This window comes from Oncorhynchus masou, chromosome 18, assembly GCF_036934945.1.
Source record: "Oncorhynchus masou masou isolate Uvic2021 chromosome 18, UVic_Omas_1.1, whole genome shotgun sequence".
Taxonomy (NCBI): Eukaryota; Metazoa; Chordata; class Actinopteri; order Salmoniformes; family Salmonidae; genus Oncorhynchus; species Oncorhynchus masou.
In genome coordinates this window covers 27,475,925-27,499,209 of record NC_088229.1, presented here as the reverse complement: position 1 = coordinate 27,499,209, position 23,285 = coordinate 27,475,925, and the positions used below count along the sequence as shown (strand labels likewise).

The following is a 23,285-nucleotide window of genomic DNA, read 5'->3' as shown; positions in this document are numbered from 1 at the left end:
AATATTCAATAAGTAATAAAGAATGTTATGCTGTCTTTTTCCTTGTTCTTAGTCACTTACAAAAATAGGGGTCAAATTAATCTGACCTCGACATGCATGAAAAACAATAACGCAGCATTTGAATGTTTAAACAAGGTATCACCAAACAAAAAAAATGAACACAATTCATTGGCTCATTAATATATTACTATGTATTAACTACTCGACATTTCCATTTTAAATGCACTGTTAGAAATGTAATAGTCTTTATATTGATTAAAAGTTGCTCACATTGCCGAAAGCCAGTTAACACATGATTATCTATTTGGTAATTGCAGTAAGTTCCTTTGTTGCTTACTAAAAATTTTACAATTAAGGAAGAGAGGTGCACTGCTGTGAAAGATATTACTTCCTCAAATTGTGGGTTCCATTTTTCTTTGTTCCTGGACACACATGAAAGGGGTAGAATTCATTGGATGACAAATGCAGCACATTAATGTTACAACAAGGATCACAAAATAATACGAAACCAATTGAAAATGAACACGTACTGACAATAGATTGGCTCTCTTTGTTTATTAAAGTGCTCTGGAAAAAATATAATTTATTTCAGAAACAATATTTACAAAGTGATAGGCTCTCAGAGTTGGAGAAGTCTGCAAAACAGTTTAAAGTGAGAAGCACTTAGAGAATAACTGACATAGAAATAACAATAGGAATAAGGTCCTTCGTCCAAAAGGTCCCACAAAATATATCACATTGAGGGAAGTTTATATGATTGGCATGATTTCAGTGCAACTGGTTTGTAAGGCAAAGTTCACAACTGCCTTTACTTCAGAAGAGAAAACACTGTACTCTCTCTGAAAAATAAAGTATAGTAGCATACAAAGGCAAATAGATTTCTTCCTTATGTTTCCAAACTATATCTCCCTAACAACTGAAGGGACTGCCATTAACTTGAAAAGACTCCACTCCAAATTCCATTGAAAGGGGACATTTGTTTTTCTACTTTGAGAAAATAGATATAGTTAAACTGACTTACTGTACTAATCATATACATATCAATATACAAAAACGTACCAGAGATTTATATTTCAGCAATCATAGTGTAAACTGGTTAATAAATATATCAAGCATCATAAATGAGAAAATAAGGAATGATTGATTGACTAGAGTTACCTGGTCCTCTTGCAGAGTGTGGTGCGCTGGTATCCACAGAGCTTAGACCAGTTTTTCCATCAGGGGAAATTTAACTTGCCCATCCAACACACACAATGTACGTAGTAAACTCGTACACTATAATTTGTCTGTAAGATAGAAGAAAAACCCTCACACCATAACATTTTATCAAGTCGGTATTTCAGAGCTTGTCAATAAGTGGGGTGAGTGTTGCAGTCTCATTTGGTAAGGCAGGCCACTACCTTGTAGAATCTGAATGCCTTCAATCTCTCAGCATACTGCAATAACAGTCAGACACCATAGGTCAGGGGTTGATAACCCTGGTCCTGGAGTGGCACAGCAGGGTTTAGGTCCTTCCAGACACTACACCAGAATCTACTTATCACCTCACCAACTGAACTAATTATTCAATAATTCATTAATGGGCGAAAGTCCACATACCTGGCCTCCCATGTCAAAAGCAAAAACAAAACTCAAAAACCCGGGGTGAATAAAAACCCTGTAAACTCACAATCACTTTGATTGTAAACAATAGAATTACAATGGAATCACCTTATGCATCCCACTTGACTATGAAACGAATAACATAGTAGAGCTATGGCTTTATAGTGAAAGGCTATGAAGACATCGAGTTGTGGTCTCATCTTACCTGGAATGGACTTCAGTTCTTAATGTTCGTGCCATACTCTTTTGACATTACACACGGTCAGACACCACAGCGTTGTTGTTGTAGACAGATTAGTTAAGATACACAACATTAATATAAGATTAACATTTGTACAAGCCATTTGAGAAGCTTGAATATGAGGAATACTGAAGATATGGTTATGTTACACCTGCACTAAGATGTAAATCCGATTTAAGAAAATGAAAGTTATGTAAACCTTCATTGATTATGATAATATAATTTACCAGTTTAAGGCACAATCTATACATTTATTTCATTATTGCAGAGTAGAAGCAATTCTGCTATTCCTGAAGTAGTAATAATACATTTTATTTTAGGGATTGTATCAAAACTTCAATCATTACTATAAAATACATTTTCAACTCCATATCCCCAAGAACATTGGTTCTTGATAAAAGTCCCCACTGACAACAGTCATTATATCTGTGTTATATGTTGAGAAGCTTGGGGTTGATCCGTAGCTCAGTATTACTTTGTCTAACAGGTTAACTTTAACCTGGATTGTTTTCAGTCAGACATGAGAATCTGGTTGTTGGCATAAAAATACCATTTCAACAATCTTTTTAAAAGGGTGTGAAATTCTTAACAGTAAGGGATGATCTAGAACCAAAACAAATTAATCTCCAGAGGATGTTGATTGCAAATTGACCTGATGGAATCCAACTGAAGTCAAAGGGTGCGTTCCAGATTTAGGATCGCTATATCATTTTGCCGTGGTATGTTAAACACTTGTCCAGGTATTGTAAAGATCGAATTTGATTTTTGAAGAACTGCACAGAATCTGTGCATCTGGAATGGTGTACTATGGTGTACTATGAGAATGGTGTCACGGGGAGGCGAGGTTGTTGGCGTCAGAACACGTCCTCCTTGGAGCTAAAGTGGTTCTGCTTCTTTCTCACATTCCAGTGTAAACATTGTGCCAGGCTCTCGAACCAGTCGTTCATGGGATCCTGGAAACAGATGGAGGGAACGGGGAAGCAGGAAGTAGTGATGGTAATGCTGGAAAGAAAAAGACAAAAGAGCAAACGTTACAGTCAATCAGGTATGAGTGGGAGGCATGCAAGTTATCCCCCCCCAAACAATGACAAAGGAGACACTTGAAACTGGCTGACTAACTTCCTAAAAGGAGTCCTCTGTTACTGGTATATCAATGGTCTGCCAGCATTTCAGCGACAAGGAAGATAATTATCTCTGGCTGCATGAAGGAAAACCACTACAGAACATCATGTGATGTGCAATTTTTGTCTCGAGTACATGAAACTGGTCAATTCTGTGTATTCAGGTACTTTGCGGGAGTTAGATGAGCTTTGGGTTGAGTTCATCAGGCTATCTTCCATGTTTATCAGCTTTTGTTTGGTGGTATTTTGACTAGGGGGGAGGTTGCGAAGACTGAGGGGCCAAAAGGTCACGCACTTGTCTCCATGGCAGATCTCTTGTCTCTTCCTCCCATCGAATGACACCCAGGCTGTATTCCTGGAGTCACGTGACAGCATGATCTGTGCGTGACAGATGGAACAGAAGATAGGAATCCAGATGAACGACCAGTCAAAGACAACAAAAGTCTAGCAGTAAATGTCAGTGTGTATTATAAGCAATGTCCTCATTGCCATGCATCACCAGTGACTGAAAGAGTACGCATTGTGGTAGCTGTGTGTCAGACTGGTCATTGGTTACCTTTGTGTACTGTTCAATACAAATTTTCTGGAGAGGAGAAGTAAATTGATAATGGCAGTATGGTGAATGCATGTGTGTGTATGAATGTGTGTGTGTGTGTGTGTGTTTACCTTGAGTTCCACCCCAGCAGGCACCACTATGGGTCTGAAGGACAGTGAGTGGGGGCAGATGGGGGTGATCATGATGGCCGGCACGTTGGGGTGAATCATGGAGGCTCCGGCTGCTACCGCGTACGCAGTGCTGCCCGTGGGAGTCGACACGATCACACCTGAGACAACACAAACACCACCAACACCCAAGCCTAAAAACACCAACAACAAGCTGAAAGAAGTTTCAAAACACAGCAAACCATCCCCAAGACAACGGAAATACTTCTGACATTCTGAGAGGCTTTCAGAAAGGGAGTTACTAGGAAGTAGTGAAGGACAGATAGCAAAGCAAAGACTAAACTTTGCCATCTCAGCCAAATCTACCAACAAGGCGAGCTGCAACAGTATGCACCACTAATAGAACATCAGTATTATGTTTGTATTTGAACAGATATCTCCCTCGTGGGTTGTACACAAGCAGTAAGCAGTCGTATAAACATCATAGTATAACGACCAGTTACAGCATCTAAACTAGAGGTCGACCGATTATGATTTTCCAACGCTGATACCGATACTTGGAGGACCAAAAAAAAGCAGATTTTTTTATATATAAATATATATATATAATAATTGACAATTACAACAATACTGAATGAACAATGAACACGTATTTTAACTTAACATAACACATAAATAAAATCAATTTAGTCTCAAATAAAAATTGAAACATGTTCAATTTGTCGGACCTAGAAGCACAAGAATTTCACTACACTCGCATTAACATCTGCTAACCATGTGTATGTGACAAATAAAATTTGATTTGATTTGATAAATAATGCAAAAACAGTGTTGGATAAGAAAGTAGAAGTGCAATATGTGCCACGTAAAAAAAGCTCATGTTTAAATTCCTTGCTCAGAACATGAGAACATATGAAAGCTGGTGGTTCCTTTGAACATGAGTCTTCAATTTTCCCAGTTAAGAAGTTTTAGGTTGTAGTTATTATAGGAATTATAGGACAATTTCTCTCTATACCATTTGTATTTCATATACCTTTGACTATTGGATGTTCTTATAGGCACTTTAGTATTGCCAGCCTAATCTCGGGAGTTGATAGGCTTGAAGTCATAAACAGAGCTGTGCTTCAAGCATTGCTAAGAGCTGCTGTTTGAATTAATGCTTACGAGCATGCTGCTGCCTACCACCGCTCAGTCAGACTTCTCTATCAAATATCAAATCATATACTTAATTATAATATAATAAACACACAGAAATACGAGCCTTTGGTCAATTAATATGGTCAAATCCAGGAAACTATCATTTCAAAAACAAAACATTTATTCTTTCAGTGAAATACGGAACCGCTACGTATTTTATAGAACGGGTGGCAACCCTAAGTCTAAATATTACTGTAACATTGCACAAGCTTCAATGTTATGTCATAATTCTGTACAATTCTGGCAAATTAATTACGGTCTTTGTTAGGAATAAATGGCCTTTCAACAGTTCACAACGAGCCAGGCGGCCCAAACTGCTGCATATACCCTGACTGCAAGAGAAGTGACACAATTTCCCTAGTTAATATGTCCCAGTAACATGAATTTCTTTTAACTACACTAGCAGGTTTATATACTTGTGTATTGATTTTAAGAAAGGCATTGATGTTTATGGTTAGGTAGATTATTGCAACAATTGTGCTTTTTCCGCGAATGCACTTATGTTAAATCGTCACCCGTTTGGCGAAGTTGAAGTAGGCTGTGATTCGATGATAAATTAACAGGCACCGCATTGATTATATGCAACACAGAACAAGCTAGTTAACCTAGTAAAACCATCAACCATGTGTTGTTAGTGATTATGTGAAGATTGATAGTTGTTTTTTACAAGATAAGTTTAATGCTAGCTAGCAACTTACCTTGGCTCCTTGCAGCCACAAGGTTATTTTGATGCTGTACTCGCGTAACAGGTAGTCAACCTGCCACAAAGTCTCCTCCTGGATTGCAATGTAATCGGCCATAATCGGCATCCAAAAAGGGTGATTCCTGATTGTTATGAAATGTTGAAATCAGCCCTAATTAATCGGCCATGCCGATGGGGTAAAACATGTATTTTAACCCAGTAGCAGCAGGTATAGGGGTTTACTACTCACCGTCTCCCTGTACCGTGGTGATGAGGTGTCCGTCTAAGAAGAGGTCCACGTTGGAAAGGTAGGAGAACGGGCCTCTGTCCACCACCACCTCATTCAGCACCTGTTGGACCAGGAAACCCAGAGTCATGTTTACCAGAGATACTCCACTAGCCATGTTGTTAGTTACTTTGGGAATACTTTTTGAACCCAGCCCTATGTTATGACTCGTTAAAGCCCACTCAGCAGGAAGCAGGGACTGTGTGTATGATGAAAATGCATAATGAACTACGATCAAAACTCAAACACCCCACATAGCCCACATACATCAACCCTATGATAGATGATAGCACCAGGCCAAAATAGAAGCACATGGGGGGCATTGCTATAACTACAGAAAAGCAGTGAAACAAATCCATGTGATAGACTACCTCAAACAAATAAGGAGGAAGTGAAACTAGACCTGAAGGATTGCTATCACCCTACAATCCCCAAAACAGGTTGTACATTTAGACCTTTCTGGTATTTTATCATGCCGCTGGGAACGGAGGTCAGGCCTGTGACAGTGGGAACATTACCAGAATAAAGACAATGAGTCCTTTGACTGAGATGTTCCACGTCATCATGATGCTTGGAACCTATTGTGGTACTAACCATAATACTGGGGTAACATACCAGTCCAGTGTACTGTTTAGCGCTCACCTGGTACTGCATGGCTTTGCGGCTGCCCTCGCTGTCTCCGTTGGTCATGATGATGCCCTTCTTGTCCACCCGGGCGTTCTTCTCTCGGCTCTCCTTCACCACTCGCAGGCGACTGCGCAGGATGATGGCGGCGTTACCTGCTCAGCAGACACACAAACTTTTGTTTAAGAGTAGCATGTAAAATGTAAATGTGAACCTAGTAGTTAGAAATGCTATCTGTAGCACAACTTGTGCCGTGTAAACAGCCACCAGCATACAGATAAGAGAGTAAGGCTTCTGTTGTTGAAATTGGGTAAGGACAAGCCTAAAGACGTACCCTCAATGATTTGGGTGACCTGAGACTGGTACGTGTCAAAGTTGAAAGGCGTGAGGAAGCCCAGAGAACCCAGGTGGAAGGACATAACAGGTGGAACACTCTTCTGAGAAAACACACATCACCACATACACACACAAGCAAGCTATGAAAACAAGCAAAATCAAGATTTATTTTACTACAATTCACAGTATATTCAAAAACTGACAAATGAGTATGTTTACTTTACTTGGAGAAGTGAATAGTAAATATATACCTGGAAGAGTGACGATGCGTAAAGTAAGGTCCCATCTCCACCAAGACAGATGATGAAGTCCACTCGATTGGAAATGTCATCGAGATCTGCGGTGTGCATACAGACACATTAGGTTCATGTCCGTAAGAGAAAGCTATACTACTTCAAGTGAGAGTTTCATAGACATTCCTGACAAGTCACTTTTGTTGCTGAGAATTTTCCTGCAAAGCAGAAAATGCAAACTTGTAATGCATTTGAGTTTTTTAAAAAGGCTTCTAAAATCTCTCATTTCCAATTTGAAATTTCAGACTTGATTTTCCCTAACAGAAATGTATTAACCCCTACAAAATAATAAATTAATTATAATCCACATAATAATTCACAGTTCCTGTTGCTGCAGGATTATTTTCCTCCTGTAGCATACTGGCTCAAATTAAGATCCTACATTACTAGCTACATAGAGTCAATCAGATCAATCTATCATCCTTCAGGATTGTATTCACGAGGCACCAAATGGAAAAAAAACTGACAAAAAATGGAGGGACTACTTAAACTTCTCCCATAAGATAATGCATTTTCGTTTTTTGTTGAAAAAAAGGGCTACTTTGTGCACTAATGAATACGACCCAGTCCTCTAATGGTCTCCTCACCTTCTCTGAAGGTGCAGAACTTCTGGATGACGGCCACAAAGCTCTCATCGGCCTGGATGACTGGGTCAGCTAGAACCTTCCTCTCCACGTAAACAATCATGTTTTTCTGTTAGAACAACGCACAAGTATAAACATATGCATTAGCAACATGCACATGTAATGCAGTGTTTGTACAGATAGTGAAAAGTCAAATTTTGAGGCACCCGAGTGGCACAGCGGTCTAATGCACTGCATCGCAGTGCTAGAGGCATCACTAAAGACCCTGGTTTGATCCCGGGCTGTATCGCAACTGGCCGTGATCGGGAGTCCCATGGGGCGGTGCACAATTGGCCCAGCGTCGTCTGGGCTAGGGGAGGGTTTGGCCGGGGTAGGCCGTCATTGTAAATAAGAACTTGTTCTTAACTGACTTGCCTAGTTAAATAAAAGTTTAAAAAATAAATGCTAAAAATTCAAGGACATTCAAGTGCTTTTTCAAGCACAAATATTTATCTTCAAGGACAATCAATTTGTAATAGTTCCTATTATGCAATTGTTTCTAGTTGCCACCAGATGGCAGTATATCACTACAACCTCATGAAAAAACCCACTAACTTACTATTCATCAATACCTTACAAATTCTACTCAAATAATATGTGTTTCACTACTTATTTACTACATAAATGAGGACTGATGGTGTTGACTGATGTCCTTATATGAACTGTAGCTAAGTGAAATCGTTCAAATTGTTGCATTTAGTGTTTATATTTTTGTTCAGTGTACATATTATTAAATTGTCTTTATATTTAAATTGTCTTTAAATTAGGTCCCACAGGCTGTCCCAACCCATAATGACATGAAATTGAATTCTGTAAAAGGCCCTTAGTTGACTCTAAAATTGTGTATTCTATACCCATTTGAAGATAAACAAGTTCTTAATGTGTTTGATAAGATTAAAGACTCTCTCAGGGGACCCTATTTAAACATATGTCCCGGACACCAAGTTTGGGAACCACTGTACTACTAGCGTCATCTTCATAGCTAGCTACAGTACCTGGCTAATAGCCAGAGCCCTTGAGCAACCTAGCTAGCTAGACTTCTGACTGAAATATCAGTGACTATTTACCAGTTGTACACTCATTCTCAGAGAGTCAGGGTGGGTTGTGTGGGGTTTGTCTGTTGACGCGGCAGGAGTCGAGGGATTAGAAGAATTGTCAACAGCATCTCTTTGCTACTTGCCGCTGTAGATCTGGGCTGAGGTAGTTCGTTTCACCTCTCGGCCTATATCGTGGGCGAAGTTTCGCGCTGGAAAGAGTGGTGAATGAATGTGCTGCTAAAATGGAAAATTCGGGGGAGCAGGGGAACATAACGAGCATACATACATAATTAATGATTCCACTCGTTCGCAGAGTAATGCGTGATTAGAACTCAGATCAAGAAGCCTTCTGAGCGTTGATCAATGCTGGGAATGCAATAAGTGGGTAAACGATAATTAACCAAATAAAAGGGTTGAGTAAACGCAAACTTGGTAGTCTACCTGGAAATGAATTTGCAAGACCAATAACGTATTTCGTAATTTTCTGTTCTCCTCATTTTAAATTTGAGTACTTTTCAAGTACCAACATGAGAAAATGTCTGATTTTCAAGTCATTCCAGTATTTGAATATCAGACTGCCAAATTCAAGTACTTTAACCACCTCAAGCACCTTGTGCGAACCCTGGTAATGCCAATACTTTCATATTACCCTTTAGAAGACTAATAGGTCGAAACAATATTCAGACTGTACAGTTTACAAGCAGCTTTACTTTCTTGTAAGGTGTAAGTATACAATTATTAATTTTTAAATATATTCTCAGTCACTAATATTTCTGTTTTTAGGGACTTAATGGCAGACTTTCTAATGAAACTGAACTACACACACCCATCAAGGCCGCTAAGGTGCAGGTAGCTATAATTTGAGACTAGAGAGCCTCTGCACACTGTGGGTCACTGCAAAAAATACAAATGCCCTACCTCTGTGAGAAACACACAGAGCTCTTTGAAAGGCTGCAGTAGACTGGCATCCTGGATCTTCTTGATGACAAGGACACTTTTGGGAGGCTTGTTCCATGTCAGTCTCTGGCTGGCTGGGTCCTGAATGTGCCTGAGTGGTGAGAAAGAAAGACCACAGGTAATCAATACCTTTTTTAAGGGTAATAATGAATTGTATATTTTAATCACTAATCATTTGATCAAAGGGATTGCAGCAACAAAGAGCTGTTCCGTAATAATAATAAAAAACAACAATTTTGATGGAGAACCATTTGTAAACCTACAGCTAAGAACTGTAGTATTACACGAGTCCTTCTCGACATTTTGAGGTGAATAAACAGTTGTAATTCTCTCATGGTTTCTCACTACTGTAGCCTGTAAACTTTGCAGGTATTGAACATTTCTAGTTTGGGCATGGTGAGCTCTCAGTAACCATGTTTTGAGCTCTTGTGGTTTGTTGGCTCAGTGTTTCTTTATACTGTTTGTTTTTACCAGTTTGATAAGATGCAGAGCTGCTTAATACCTACCCTATTATTGGCTGGGGCTTAGTCTAGTAACACTGGCAGCCTCAGAATTCAGCAGGGTCAAGAAGGGACCATACATTTACATAAACACATCACAGTGACCTCACATTCCAACCAAAGTGCAGGAATTAACAACCTGATGAAGGCGACACATTGAAATGCTTTGGTGTCATAAGAATTTTTCTTGTCATCTTTCACTGTTGTATTTGTTTCAAATTTCCATTAGGGCTGTGACGATACCAGTATCACAATATTATTTCCATGGCAAAAATGTAAACACAAAGCAGACCGAACTCTTTGGTTCTTAAAAAACCTGCTCTATATAAAATATTGTGTGCTATAGCTTGGAAAATAAATTAATGTGACACTGGATGTCAACATAATTATGTTTGTTCCAAACATTCAGGCTGTTTTCCCAAAGAAGTTCACTCCGCTCGTGTATTGTTTCCTTGCCACGATACTAACGAGAATCGCGCTACAATTATCGTCCAGATGTAATCTCCAGTGTCATGTACATTTGAGAGGTTTGTGGAATAGTGTTAGTTGACGGAGCATACAGATACAGTGGTAGAATGTGCACTTTGTCATCATTCATTAAAAGTAAGGCTACTTGTAATTTTTTAGATAATGCATGCGATTAGCTCTAGCAGTCCTTGTCGACTTTGTGAGCTGGTTACACGTGACCTTAATTTGAAACTCAAATGGTCGATTAAAACAAAAACTAATCTATAGGCCTTCATACAAAGTAACCTAATTGAGGGAAAACCAGAGTTGGGCTGTAGTTTGTAGTCCTTGTACAATATCAAATTATTCTTTTGAGATACTGTTAAGGATGAGATACTCTTTTGTTGAAACAGAGGTTTGTTTTACATACAAAATGTGTTAAAACAGTAATACAACAGTACAAATACAAGCGATGGACCACACATGATAACACCAGCTTACTACATTACACACTACACTGCTTAATCTATTATTGTTTGGCTTCTGGTACCATAAGACTGACACTGTAAAGGAGACATAGTTCCCGTGTGGCTCAGTTGGTAGAGCTTGCCGCTTGCAACGCCAGGGTTGTGGATTCGATTCCCACAGGGACGTAAGAGTAAAACAATTTGTGAATCGTTTCAGGAAACTAGGCGTATGTCGCGGGTCACGACTTCATAGGAGAGCCATTTGAACATAATTTGCAAATAAATTCATTAAAAATCCTACAATGTGATTTTCTGGATTTTTTTTTCTCATTTTGTCTGTCATAGTTGAAGTGTACCTATGATGAAAATTACAGGCCTCTCTCATATTTTTAGTGGGAGAACTTGCACAATTGGTGGCTGACTAAATACTTTTTTGCCCCACTGTATCTGTTTGTCAACAACAGAGTCAGTTAGCCAGAGAGGGTGTGTGCAGTGCACCACAGTTATTAGTGCTCGTGGGGTGAGGTGGGGGCTTGTGTCAAACCATTACAGACCGAAGACACAACCCAACTCATGACTTTCTCTGAATGTACCTCTATTCATGAAAGGCCACAAATTACAATTCCACACAGAAATAGGCTACAAAAAAAATATAAAAAGATGCTAAAGTTTTGATACATGAGAAAACATCTTTACAAAACGTAACATTGGGTTTTACTACGAAAGGTACTTTCTAAAAACATGTCATGTGTTTGCGTGACATATGTGAGAAGTGAGCACACAATTAGCCTATGTTATAAGCCAATATCAGAACAGGCAAACCCTCACCCACACCCCTGCCCCCATTGGAGAAAGTCTGGCTAAACAGGTTGGCAAAACCCTAGTCCCTGTTTCATTACAAAGACCAAATATGGACTATATCACAATGTGCCTGTGTTTTTGTCAGTGGTATGGCTCATTTAGTTACAAATAACAGTCACTCATTATAACCTCAACCTACAGCCAGCCATCTAGGAATAGTACTTCTCATTTTAAATTCCACTGTTTACAAATGAGAGTAAAATCATACCCATATGACCATAGATACTCTACAGATAGATACTATCTGTACATACCATAGATACTAGTACACAGGTATAAGTCTTTCAGGTCCTAATGTCACCTAATGACAAACCAAAAGCAAAAGGCAAAAAATCACATTTACTATGCTGACACTACAGGACAATGCAGGTTAGTACTTCACTCATCAAACATTACTGGTAAAGCCATGTTCCTACTGAGAAAGCCTGTCAGCCGAATAGAAAGAAAGACAGAGAGAGAGAATATTCTCACCATTTCCACACTTTGTTGTCACTGTTCTCCGGAGCTTGCGGTTGCACACACTGGTTGAATTTCATGGCTGTCTGCATGTGATGCTTCTTCAAGCAGAGATGGGTGGAGAGAGCACTGACAGACTGTGCTTGGTTATGCCTAGCTACCTGCTCTTCAGTCTACCGATTCCACTATCTAAAGCAAAACAACTCATTTTGCTCTGTACAGTCTCTGTGTGCCTAAAGCATTCTTTAAAAAATCTAGTGGTTAATTCAAGTTGTATTTAAGCACCTAATGCAGATCTCACCACTGAAGTTGAATTCTGTTGATAGTCTTCCTATAAACTGCCTTCAATATCTATCCTTCATCAAACCACCAGAAAAGCCACAGTTGTCACTACTTCTTCCTGGATTGCCTTGGGTAAATATTAACTCTAAATCTCTACTCTGCATTCTGACGGTGACCCAAACCTCTCACTCATCTTAAAACAGACCTGATAGAATGACATCATCATCAGCCCCGCCTACAACAATTACAGACCCTCCCCTTTAAGGGAAGACAACTCTCTCATTGGCTGGCTGTGTTAAGATGTTATAGAACAATGCTCAAGTGGACTTTCCCGGGTTAGTCCTTCCTAAAAGTAGTTAATCTGAGAACATTACATACATAGGACCACTACAGATGGATTACACTTCCTTGATATGAGGAATAAGTACTATGAATTGTTGTTTGTTTTATATTATTCAATGAGTATTATAATGTTTTTCCTTGGGCATATACAGTAAAAAAAAATGTAACTACCCCATAATGCTCTGCCGAATAAAAAAACTTCCATGAATGTATTAAAATAGACACATTTTAGAAGAGTTTAACAATGAAACAAATGGTAAACAAATATTTTGCTATATAACAGAAAAGGGCCACCCTAAAATGAGTGCCTGTCAAAGACTGCTCTTCATTATAACAGACACACTACACTTAGTGTCCAAAACATTAAGGACACCTGCTCTTTCCATGATATAGACTGACCAGGTGAATCCAGGTGAAAGCTATGATCCCTCATTGATGTCACTTGTTAAATCCACTTCAAATCAGTGTAGATGAAGGGGAGGAGACAGGTTAAAGAAGGATTGTTAAAACTTGAGAGATGAGACATGAATTATATATGTATGTGATTCAGAGAGTGAATGGGAAAGACAAAAGACTTAAGTATCTTTGAACAGGTTATGGTAGTAGGTGCCAGACGCACTGGTTTTTGTCAAGAACTGCAACGAGAACAGCCAACTTGACATAACTGTGGGAAGCCTTGGAGTCAACATGGGACACCATGCCCAACAAATTGAGGGGGGGGGACTTCTTCACCAATGACTGGAGATGAGTTGGACAGAAGATGGAATTTTTATTTTTAGAGGTGAATCACACAACACAACACAAGTGTGTGTATGTGTGTAAGAAAGGGGGAGGGGTTGCCTGTGTGTGATTGTCAGTGTGTTGGTCACACTTTCAAGGCTAAAACATGTCACTGCCTGCAGATCAAACAACTTTCTCGGCATTCTCTTGCCCACATCAGTCAAATCAGCACAGCAGACACTAAAACAAAAATGGCCCTTGTGAAATGCAAACTATTTTACACTGACAATAACAATTATGTTTTTTTACAGTCTATAAATATGCAACTCCTGTCTCCTTATTTCGATACTAAACAAATGTAAGAGACTTATTTTCCCATTGTGGTTAACTGGAGACCAAAGCCTTATTACTGTGTCAGTGAATCCATTTAGATAATGTTGTGTTGATTTTCACTCATTAAAAAAAATATACAGTATATATATTTCACCCTTATTTAACCAGGTAGGCCAGTTGAGAACAAGTTCTCATTTACAACTGCGACCTGGCCAAGATAAAGCAAAGCAGTGCGACAAAAACAACAACACAGAGGTACACATAAACAAACGTACACAATAGAAAAATGTTCAAATTGTGTGCAAATGTAGAAGAGTAGGAAGGTAAGGCAATAAATAGGCCATAGAGGCGAAATAATTACAATTTAGCAATTAACACTGGAGTGATAGATGTGCAGATGAGGATGTGCAAGTAGACATACTGGTGTGCAAAAGAGCAGAAAAAAAGAAAGAAAAATATGGGGATGTCAAACGTTTTCTGTAAGTCTTCACAAGGTTTTCACACACTGTTGCTGGTGTTTTGCGCCCATTCCTCCATGCAGATCTTCTCTAGAGCAGAGCTGTTTTGGGGCCGTTGCTGGAAAACCTTGTGAAGACTTACAGAAAACGTTTGACCTCTGTCATTGCCAACAAAGGGTATATAACAAAGTATTGAGATAAACTTCTGTTATTGACCAAATACTTATTTTCCACCATAATTTGCAAATAAATTCATTAAAAATCCTACAATGTGATTTTCTGGATTTTTTCCCCTCATTTTGTCTGTCATAGTTGAAGTGTACCTATGATGAAAATTACAGACCTCTCTCATTTTTTTAAGTGGGAGAACCTGCACAATTGGTGGCTGACTAAATACTTTTTTGCCCCACTGTAAGTGTTCACACCCGAGGTAATAGATGTTAGAATCACCTTGGCAGCGATTACAGTCTTTCTAGGCAAATCTCTAAGAGCTGTGCACTCCAGGATTGTACAATATATATTTTTTTGAATTCTTCAACCTCTGTCAAGTTGGTTGTTGATCGTTGCTAGAGAGCCATTTTCAAGTCTTGCCGCAGATTTTCAAGCCAATTTAAGTCAAAACTGCAACTCAGCCACTAAAGAACACTCAATGTTCTCAATTTTTATATATTTTTTTTGGGGGAGGGTGGATCAGCTTTAATATTGCAGATAGATTGTTGCTTCAATCAATGTAATTGTCTGCATCATTTCCAATCCACCAAATATTTTTTTGGGGGGGTAAATATATCAATACACACACACACACACACTTCTGTTCAAAAGTTCGGGGTCACTTATAAATGTCCTTGTTTTTGAAAGAAAAGCAAATTTTTCATCCATTAAAATCAATTCAAATTGATCAGAAATACAGCGTAGACATTGTTAATGTTGTAAATGACTAATGTAGCTGGAAATTGCAGATGTTTTTATGGAATATCTACTTAGGCGTAAAGGCCCATTATCGGGAACCATTACTCTGTGTACCAATGGCATGTTGTGTTAGCTAATCCAAGTTTATCATTTTAAAAGGCTAATTGATCATTAGAAAACCCTTTTGCATTTATGTTCTGGATTTCTATTTGTCCTTTTATTTTCAACTGTGCTATGATGCTTCACAAAAATACTGAACATTTATATTCTCATAGTTTCTACAGATTGTAATTAAAGATAAACATGTTTTGCTAAAATAATTACCATGTTATTGATCGATTGACTATGACTTTTCAAATCACCCAGTATTGCTATCTGCAGCGTTAGCTCTAGGTAAATGTTGCAATTCTTCAGCCATTCCTGGACCTGTGACCAAAAACGAGCTACATATGGACAGTACCAAAATAAATTATCTAGTGACACTGCCTCCTTGCAGCAAAATTTGCAGAGCTGGTAAGATTGTATCCCCCATATATATAACGTTCTATTGGTTGCAAGAATTTTGTATTGAATCTGGTGTCGTTTTGCTTGTCAATTCATAAACAATGTGCCATGGAATCGGTACATCGAAAATCTCTTCCCAACTATTTTGCAATTTATATGGCACAGGTCCTTAAATGAAATGTTGTCTTGGTAAGCAACTCCAGTGTATATTTTGTCTTCTGTTTTAGGTTACTGTCCTGCTGAAAGCTGAATTTGTCTCCCAGTGTCTGTTGGAAAGCAGACTGAACCAGGTTTTCATCTATGATTTTGCCTGTGCTTAGCTCTATTCCATGTCTTTTTATCTTAAAAAACTCCCTAGTCCTTGCCGATGACAAGCATACACATAACATGATGCAGCCACCACCATGCTTGAAAATATGAAGAGTGGTACTCAGTGATGTGTTGTGTTGGATTTGCCCCAACATAACGCTTTGTATTCAAATATAAAGATTATTTCTTTGTTACATTTTTTCCAGTTTTACTTTAGTGATTATTGCAGTACTTATTGCAAACAGGATGCATGTTTTGGAATATTTTTATTCTGTTACAGGCTTCCTTCTTTTCATTCTGTCAATTAGGTTAGTATTGTGGAGTAACTAGAATGTTGTTGATCCATCCTCAGTTTTCTATCACAGCCATTAAACTCTGTTTAAACTCTGTTTTAACCTTTCTAGGGCAGGGGTTCCGCACAACATTCTGCTGAAAAGGCAGCGTGAGAAATTAAAAAATAACATTTTTGAAATATGTAACTTTCACACATTAACAAGTCCAATACAGTAAATGAAAGAAAAACATCTTGTTAATCTACCCAATGTGTCCAATTTCAAAAATGCTTTACAATGAAAGCACAACATATGATTATGTTAGGTCATAGCCAAGTTTTAAAAAAACACATTTTTCCAGACAAAGATAGGAGTCACAAAAAGCAGAAATATAGATAAAATGAATCACTAACCTTTGATGATCTTCATCAGATGACACTCATGGGACATCATGTTACATAAAACATGTATGTTTTGTTCGACAATGTACATATTTATATCCAAAAATCGCAGTTTACATTGGCGCGTTATGTGCAGTAATGTTTTGATTCCAAAATATCCGGTGATTTTGCAGAAATACTCATAATAAACATTGATAAAAGATTCAACTGTTATTCACAGAATTAAAGATAGACTTCTCCTTAATGCAATCGCTGTGTCAGATTTTTTTTAACGTTACGGAAAAAGCATAATCTGAGAACGGCGCTCAGAACCCAAAACAGCCAGAGGAATATCCGCCATTTTGGAGTCAACAAAGATAGAAATAACAACATAAATATTCACTTACCTTTGATGATCTTCATCAGAAGGCACTCCCAGGAATCCCAGTTCGACAATAAATGACTGATTTGTTCCATAAAGTCCATCATTTATTTCCAAATAGCCACTTGTTGTTAGCGTGTTCAGCCCAGTAATCCATCTTCATGAGGCGCAGGCACTTCGTTCAGATAAAAACTCGAAAAGTTCCGTTAAAGTCCTTCACTCAAAGGGATATTCAATGTCTGTTCTTTTTTTTACCCATCTACCAATAGGTGCCATTCTTTGCAAGGCATTTGAAAACCTTCCTGGGCTTTGTGGTTGAATCTGTGCTTGAAAGTCACTGCTCGACTGAGGGATCTTACAGATAATTGTATGTGTGGGGTACAGAGATGAGGTAGTCATTCAAAAATGATGTTAAACAGAATTATTGCACACAGAATGAGTCCATGCAACTTATTGTGTGACTTGTTAGGTACATTTTTACTCCTGAACTTATTTAGGCTTGCCATAACAAAAGGGTTGAATAAATAAATAAAACTTTTGTGAACTAACACTCGCACTTGACCCCCCCCTTTACTAGCCCTGACTTTACTGATAGCTACTTTATTTAAGAATAATTAACTTACTATGCCTGTGATATATAGTTGTCCCCACCTTGATATCTTAAAATAAATGCACTAACTGTAAGTCACTCCGGTTAAGAGCGTCTGCTAAATGACAAAAAAAAAAATGTTTTTAAATATGCCCAATGCAGTTGTTTTTATGTCATTTTGAAATCATTTCTTGGTAATAATTAAGTACTTTAATGCAACAGATGTTCAAAACAAATGCGCAAAAATGGCTTAACACTTTTAACACTATCATTCCACTTAGCGCCAGGTATACTAAGGACATTTTTTTTAAATGGCAATGCAGAAATTCAAAACAATATTGTGTAGCACCTTTAAGTGAACTTTCTTTCTTCTTAAAGGGGCAATCTGCAGTTGCTACATCCATTTTTATAAACAAATTATATGTACCCACTGATTCTTGAACAATATAACTTAGAAATGCCTCATGACCTTAGTTAAAAATGTTGTACTCCATCAGAACCCAAAATATAAACATTACAAGTCTTTTCCGAGATGTGAGATAATTAACTTGCCATCTGTAGTATTGTATAGCTTAGGATTTGTGACATTACGTACTTTAGAGGATAATAGGCACGTTTCTCGACATATACACTGACTTTGAGAAGGGATTGCGTGATGATTAGTTTAGCATGACAACATGAATGGACTGGTCGACAGTCTGCTGGGTAGGGTGTTATACATTCCTTCCTTCATAGGATTCCTATCTCCTTTCTATAATATTCTGGCAACGGCACCATGTAATGCACCCTGGACTAAAGACGCAGATAAATAGGAAAAATATGTTATTACACATTTCGAGGTAGGAATATGGCAAAAATATATGATTAATAGCTCATTCAAGAGAAGACATCCTTCCAAGTTATGACATCGGCAAGTATTGAAATAGTGATCTAAAAGTCATATTCCTATTACTTTATCACGGTGCTACGTCAATAGAACGCCAATAACTCAGATACACATGAAAACATGAAATGACCCAGGGAATCAATGGAACATCACTCAGAGATGCACAAAAACATTATAACATTCCAAATGGGTGAACCTTTCCTTTAAGAGTTACCAGCAGGTGTCTTAGAAAAGGGCAGTAAGTCAGCAGTTCCCACGCCATAGACATTTCCCGCACCAATTTGGAGGTGTTGAAAGAATGTTTTGATATTTCTGTATGATCCATCCATAAATAATATAAGCTTACATGCAACATTATCGGGGTCATTCTGCAAAATGAGTCCCTTTTCAGCCCCTTTGGTATTTTAAATTGAAATTGTGCACCAATGTTGAATAAAAAAATCTGTTATATTAAATGAAGTGCCCTTTAATATAGACTACATGAAAAATTCAATACATTTTTTGTATGAATAAAGACTTGCTAAATTGCTAAAAATTTGCATTTTGACATGTCCCCCTGTCAGAGGTGGCACCACAGGTCCCAGAGTGGTGCAGCAATTATTTTTCTCCTGATGGTAACCAGATAAAACTCTGAAACCTAGCTGTAGCAGGGACCTTAAGGGTTGCCATAATGCCTGGGGCAAGTGAACTGAGCAGTCGGGCAAGTTGAGCCTGCTCTAAAGTTGGCCCAGGTGATTTTTCTTCTTCTTCTGAAAACAACAAAACAGTAAGGAATTCCAGTAGGTGTAGCCTAAAACTGCTCTTCCTGGTTAATCCCCATTGTTAAAGTGAAAGACAGACAATTTATGGCATTTATGGCAGCTGGGAATGTTGAGTCTGCTCTGTGGTTGTCCCATTAGGCAGGGGATTTTTTTAAACTGAATAGAACCAAACTGCAAAGAATTCCAGTATGGGCGTCACAAAATATATTTTCTTACCTGCTACAGTGGATAGTTAATGTTGGTCAGGGCAAGCTGAGTGCGAGCCACTTATTCCTATTGCTTAGGCCGAGATAAACTATAAAGAGGTAACTCACCTTGCCACACTCGCTTCGCCCTCATGTGGATGCTAACAAGCTAGCAAGCATGCTAGGTAGTCAGTGTTGCCAACTCATTTTCAGGGTAAATTGCTAGAGGCAATTTGATTTGTTGCGAAAAGTTGCTAAATGACGTTGTGATGTCATTGCATGATAACGTAAAACTGCATCATTATGTAGAATACACAATAACGTGACTCAAATTCACTGGCCAACTCTGCAAAAAATATGATTTACATTTGTTCAGGTACAGACTCCCGCTCTATTCTGTACTTCTGGCTGTACAATTTTGATTGAGACATGTTGATTGATGTTGTAAGTTCTGTTCAAGATCAAACATTCGTGACCAACTATATTCATTGGGTTTGGCTCGGCGAACCCGTACTACTGCTGCTGCAGTCAGCCAACAATGATTTGCAATGTACTGAAATTTCTGCTGGCCTTCTGCTGATGTCACTCACAATGCACTTTTGGAGCCAGGCACGTGTGTTGTGACTGAGTGTGTGACAGAGAAAATCGTTTTTGTGTTATTTAGAGGGAAAATACATGCATTTTAGCATTTGATTCACTATTCAAAAGTTGCTAAAAGTTCAAAAATAAATGTTTCTATGTATCTAAATTTGTTGCTAGGTGCTGTTTGAAAAAAAAGCTGCCAGGGTAGTCTGAAAAGTTTCTAAATCTAGCAACAAAATTGATAAATTTGCATCACTGTAGGCAGTTCTACGTATCAACAGCCATTGCCAGTCAATCCAGTAGGGGTTAGAAGCAATGATGAGCTACGATTGGTTACTCGCGCTGCAATATCACCCAGGATTTGCATAAAGTTAAGTTTTGACAACTTTAGTCCTGACCTGTACATACTCGCATCGCTTCCATTGAAAATTAATGGGAAGCCATTGTTTCACCTTGTGTATAAGCTCCGTCAGGTGTGAGCTGCATGTTGAAATCTTGAAAATAGAGCCTCTTGTGGAGCTGGCGCGCTCACGCCCAGGTTTTGTTGAAATTAATAGGAGTCTCACGCTGAGAAAAAGTTACGCATCCGATGTAACAGGCCAGTAAAACATATATTTCTGCTTCCTTCCTGTTGTTCAATTAAGATACCGACAAGTTATGCCATTTCTGCATGTAATCAGCTACATTCCCATTTTCGGGAAAGTGACCACAATCTTCGTGCAACCCCAAAAAATACTGCTGACTTGGCCGATGAAAAAGTACCTTCCAGACCTTAAAGTCAATCTCTGTGTAGGGAATGACATAGTGATTAATCTGTTGCAAAACGGTTTTATATGGGCTATGATGAGAACAGAGTTGTTCTAATCTAGTCACATAGTTTTAAATTCTATATACATCTGTAATTACAGGTGCATTAACCCTTTAACAGTTTTTTCATTAGCTGGTAAAGCATGTTTTGACAGTAGATTTAGAAATGAATATGAACAATTTGGTCAACTGCCCCAGCCCTCCTTCATCACTTCACATAATTTGTATGCTTTTGGGTTGCTGCAGTTCGGTGTTGTGGCACTACCTTTGCCCACTCACAGACCTGTATGAAAACTCAAAATCAGTCATGGGATAAAAGATAGGAATTCAGTTGTTGATGGAAAAATATTGCATCATTCCTGTTAGTAGAGACGTGTAAATAATGGTTGACAAGTCAATATAAATTATTATAAAGTATGAACAAATTGTAATAAAATATTTTTTATAATTTCTTATATTGGTGAAAAATATGATTGAATTGTTGACAACACACCTTATTATGCAACATAAATTGGTTAAACCGCATTTCATGCCTCGTGGGGTCAATTCATCCATATTCAGACAAAAAGGTCACTTATAAAATAATGCCTATAATGTAAAACAAAAACTGCACTTTGTCAAATAATATCTCAAAAGGTACTCTGAACATGTGTGAAACATGGTGGAAAAACCTGGATCATTTCACAAAGTAATGTGAAAACACATTACTTTCAATGTAATTAAATAATTGTGTTAGGACACAAAATTACCATTATTTGTTCAAATTTGACATCTGTCCTTATTTAACAATGCTTACCTTCCCATAAAAGCCAATGTAGCATACAGTGCCTTGCGAAAGTATTCGGCCCCCTTGAACTTTGCAACCTTTTGCCACATTTCAGGCTTCAAACATAAAGATATAAAACTGTATTTTTTTGTGAAGAATCAACCACAAGTGGGACACAATCATGAAGTGGAACGACATTTATTGGATATTTCAAACTTTTTTAACAAATCAAAAACGGAAAAATTGGGCGTGCAAAATTATTCAGCCCCTTTACTTTCAGTGCAGAAAACTTCCAGTGCAGCATTATTCTATAGTATGAAGAACACAATCGAACATAGCTGAATAAAATATAAAGGATATTTTCTCTAAACGATTTGAGGGAGTGCGCACATGCGGCTATTCTGTGTTGAGCGGTTAAAGAAACAATTCCTCCTATATGACGAATTTAGAGTTATTTATGCAACTTTAGTTGTGATACAAACGTTGGGCTATATGTTTGGATTTTTAATACATTCCAAGGCTGCATGAAGTGACTAATGATGATTTCAAAAAAAGTAGCATAAAAGGCATGAGCTCTGCTTTGTTATTTGGGCAGGCTGCAAACACTTCATCAGTCTCTCATTCACAATTTGACAAACACTTGATAATGCCTTGAATTTCCCAGAGCATCCCCTTTGTGTGGCTGTAATACACCCTAAAAAATCCATGCCTTTTGTGACCAGTGGCTGTTGTGCCCTTGGCTGAATATAATAATTATAATTCCTTTCTCCCGGCTGGTTGCTCTGAAGTGCCTCTCACTCACACTGCTCTCTCAGATATCTCAATTCTTATTCGCCAATGCCAGTCATGTGATCTGCTCATTCTCACAGGCTACAAGTGAAGACAAACACATCAGGAATGCAACTGTCCATGTCCTTAACCAGTTCTGAGGTGCATATTGAAGATATTGGATGAACTGTCCACATTTATGTTTCGGCAGTAGGCCGAACAAAGAGCAAAAGCAATAGCCTATCAAGTTTTGTACTATGGGGGATAGTAGACTGACATAGTACAATAGTAGATTGACATAGGCTGTCTATGGGGGATAGTTGATTGACATAGGCTGCCTATATCAATCTACTATCCCCCATAGTACAAAGGTCGACCTATTCTATTCTGTGCGAGAAATAAATATTCCAAACATAGTCAGGGACAGTGGGATGCGATAGATCCCAAATTGATACAACCACTAGCATCACAAAAACCTTTTAAGAAATGAGACTGACGCAACAGATCAGAACGTTTAGATTAAAATGTTGATAAACTATTAGGCTATTTCTTCACATTATAAGCACAGCAATGCACACACGGCAGTAGCCTATAAACAAGAATGTTCCAAAATGCAATCAATTAGCGGGAAAACACAATTGTCTAAAGTGAACGCAA

The 23,285-nt window shown here is 38.2% G+C and overlaps 1 protein-coding gene across 2 annotated transcripts; it reads right to left on the bottom strand.

Annotated features, from left to right (window-relative positions):
* Window positions 1-540: 540 nt before the first annotated feature.
* LOC135504318 (NAD kinase-like) lies at window positions 541-12,869 on the bottom strand. Of its 2 annotated transcripts, none has more exons than XM_064922755.1 (10): window positions 12,409-12,869; window positions 9,624-9,753; window positions 7,633-7,738; window positions 7,004-7,089; window positions 6,751-6,853; window positions 6,435-6,571; window positions 5,757-5,856; window positions 3,631-3,788; window positions 3,260-3,342; window positions 541-2,845 (listed from the first exon to the last, which is right to left on the bottom strand). In XM_064922755.1, the coding sequence occupies exons 1-10, from the start codon at window positions 12,483-12,485 to the stop codon at window positions 2,698-2,700; spliced, it is 1,128 nt and encodes a 375-aa protein (XP_064778827.1). In that variant the 5' UTR covers window positions 12,486-12,869; the 3' UTR covers window positions 541-2,697. The 2 variants fall into 2 exon arrangements, with proteins under 2 accessions (XP_064778827.1, XP_064778828.1); XM_064922756.1 differs by having other exon boundaries at window positions 6,751-6,850.
* Between the last annotated feature and the right edge of the window lie 10,416 nt (window positions 12,870-23,285).

What these genes read in the sequence shown, in the direction of transcription:
- LOC135504318 (XM_064922755.1), bottom strand. Translation starts at nt 12,485, where the DNA reads ATGCAGACAGCCATGAAATTCAACCAGTGTGTGCAACCGCAAGCTCCG. An exon ending in GACAACAAAGTGTGGAAATG is followed by an intron (nt 9,754 to 12,408) that starts GTGAGAATATTC and finishes CTCACCACTCAG; the next exon opens with GCACATTCAGGACCCAGCCA. An exon ending in CACCACGGTACAGGGAGACG is followed by an intron (nt 3,789 to 5,756) that starts GTGAGTAGTAAA and finishes GTGTTGTCTCAG; the next exon opens with GTGTGATCGTGTCGACTCCC.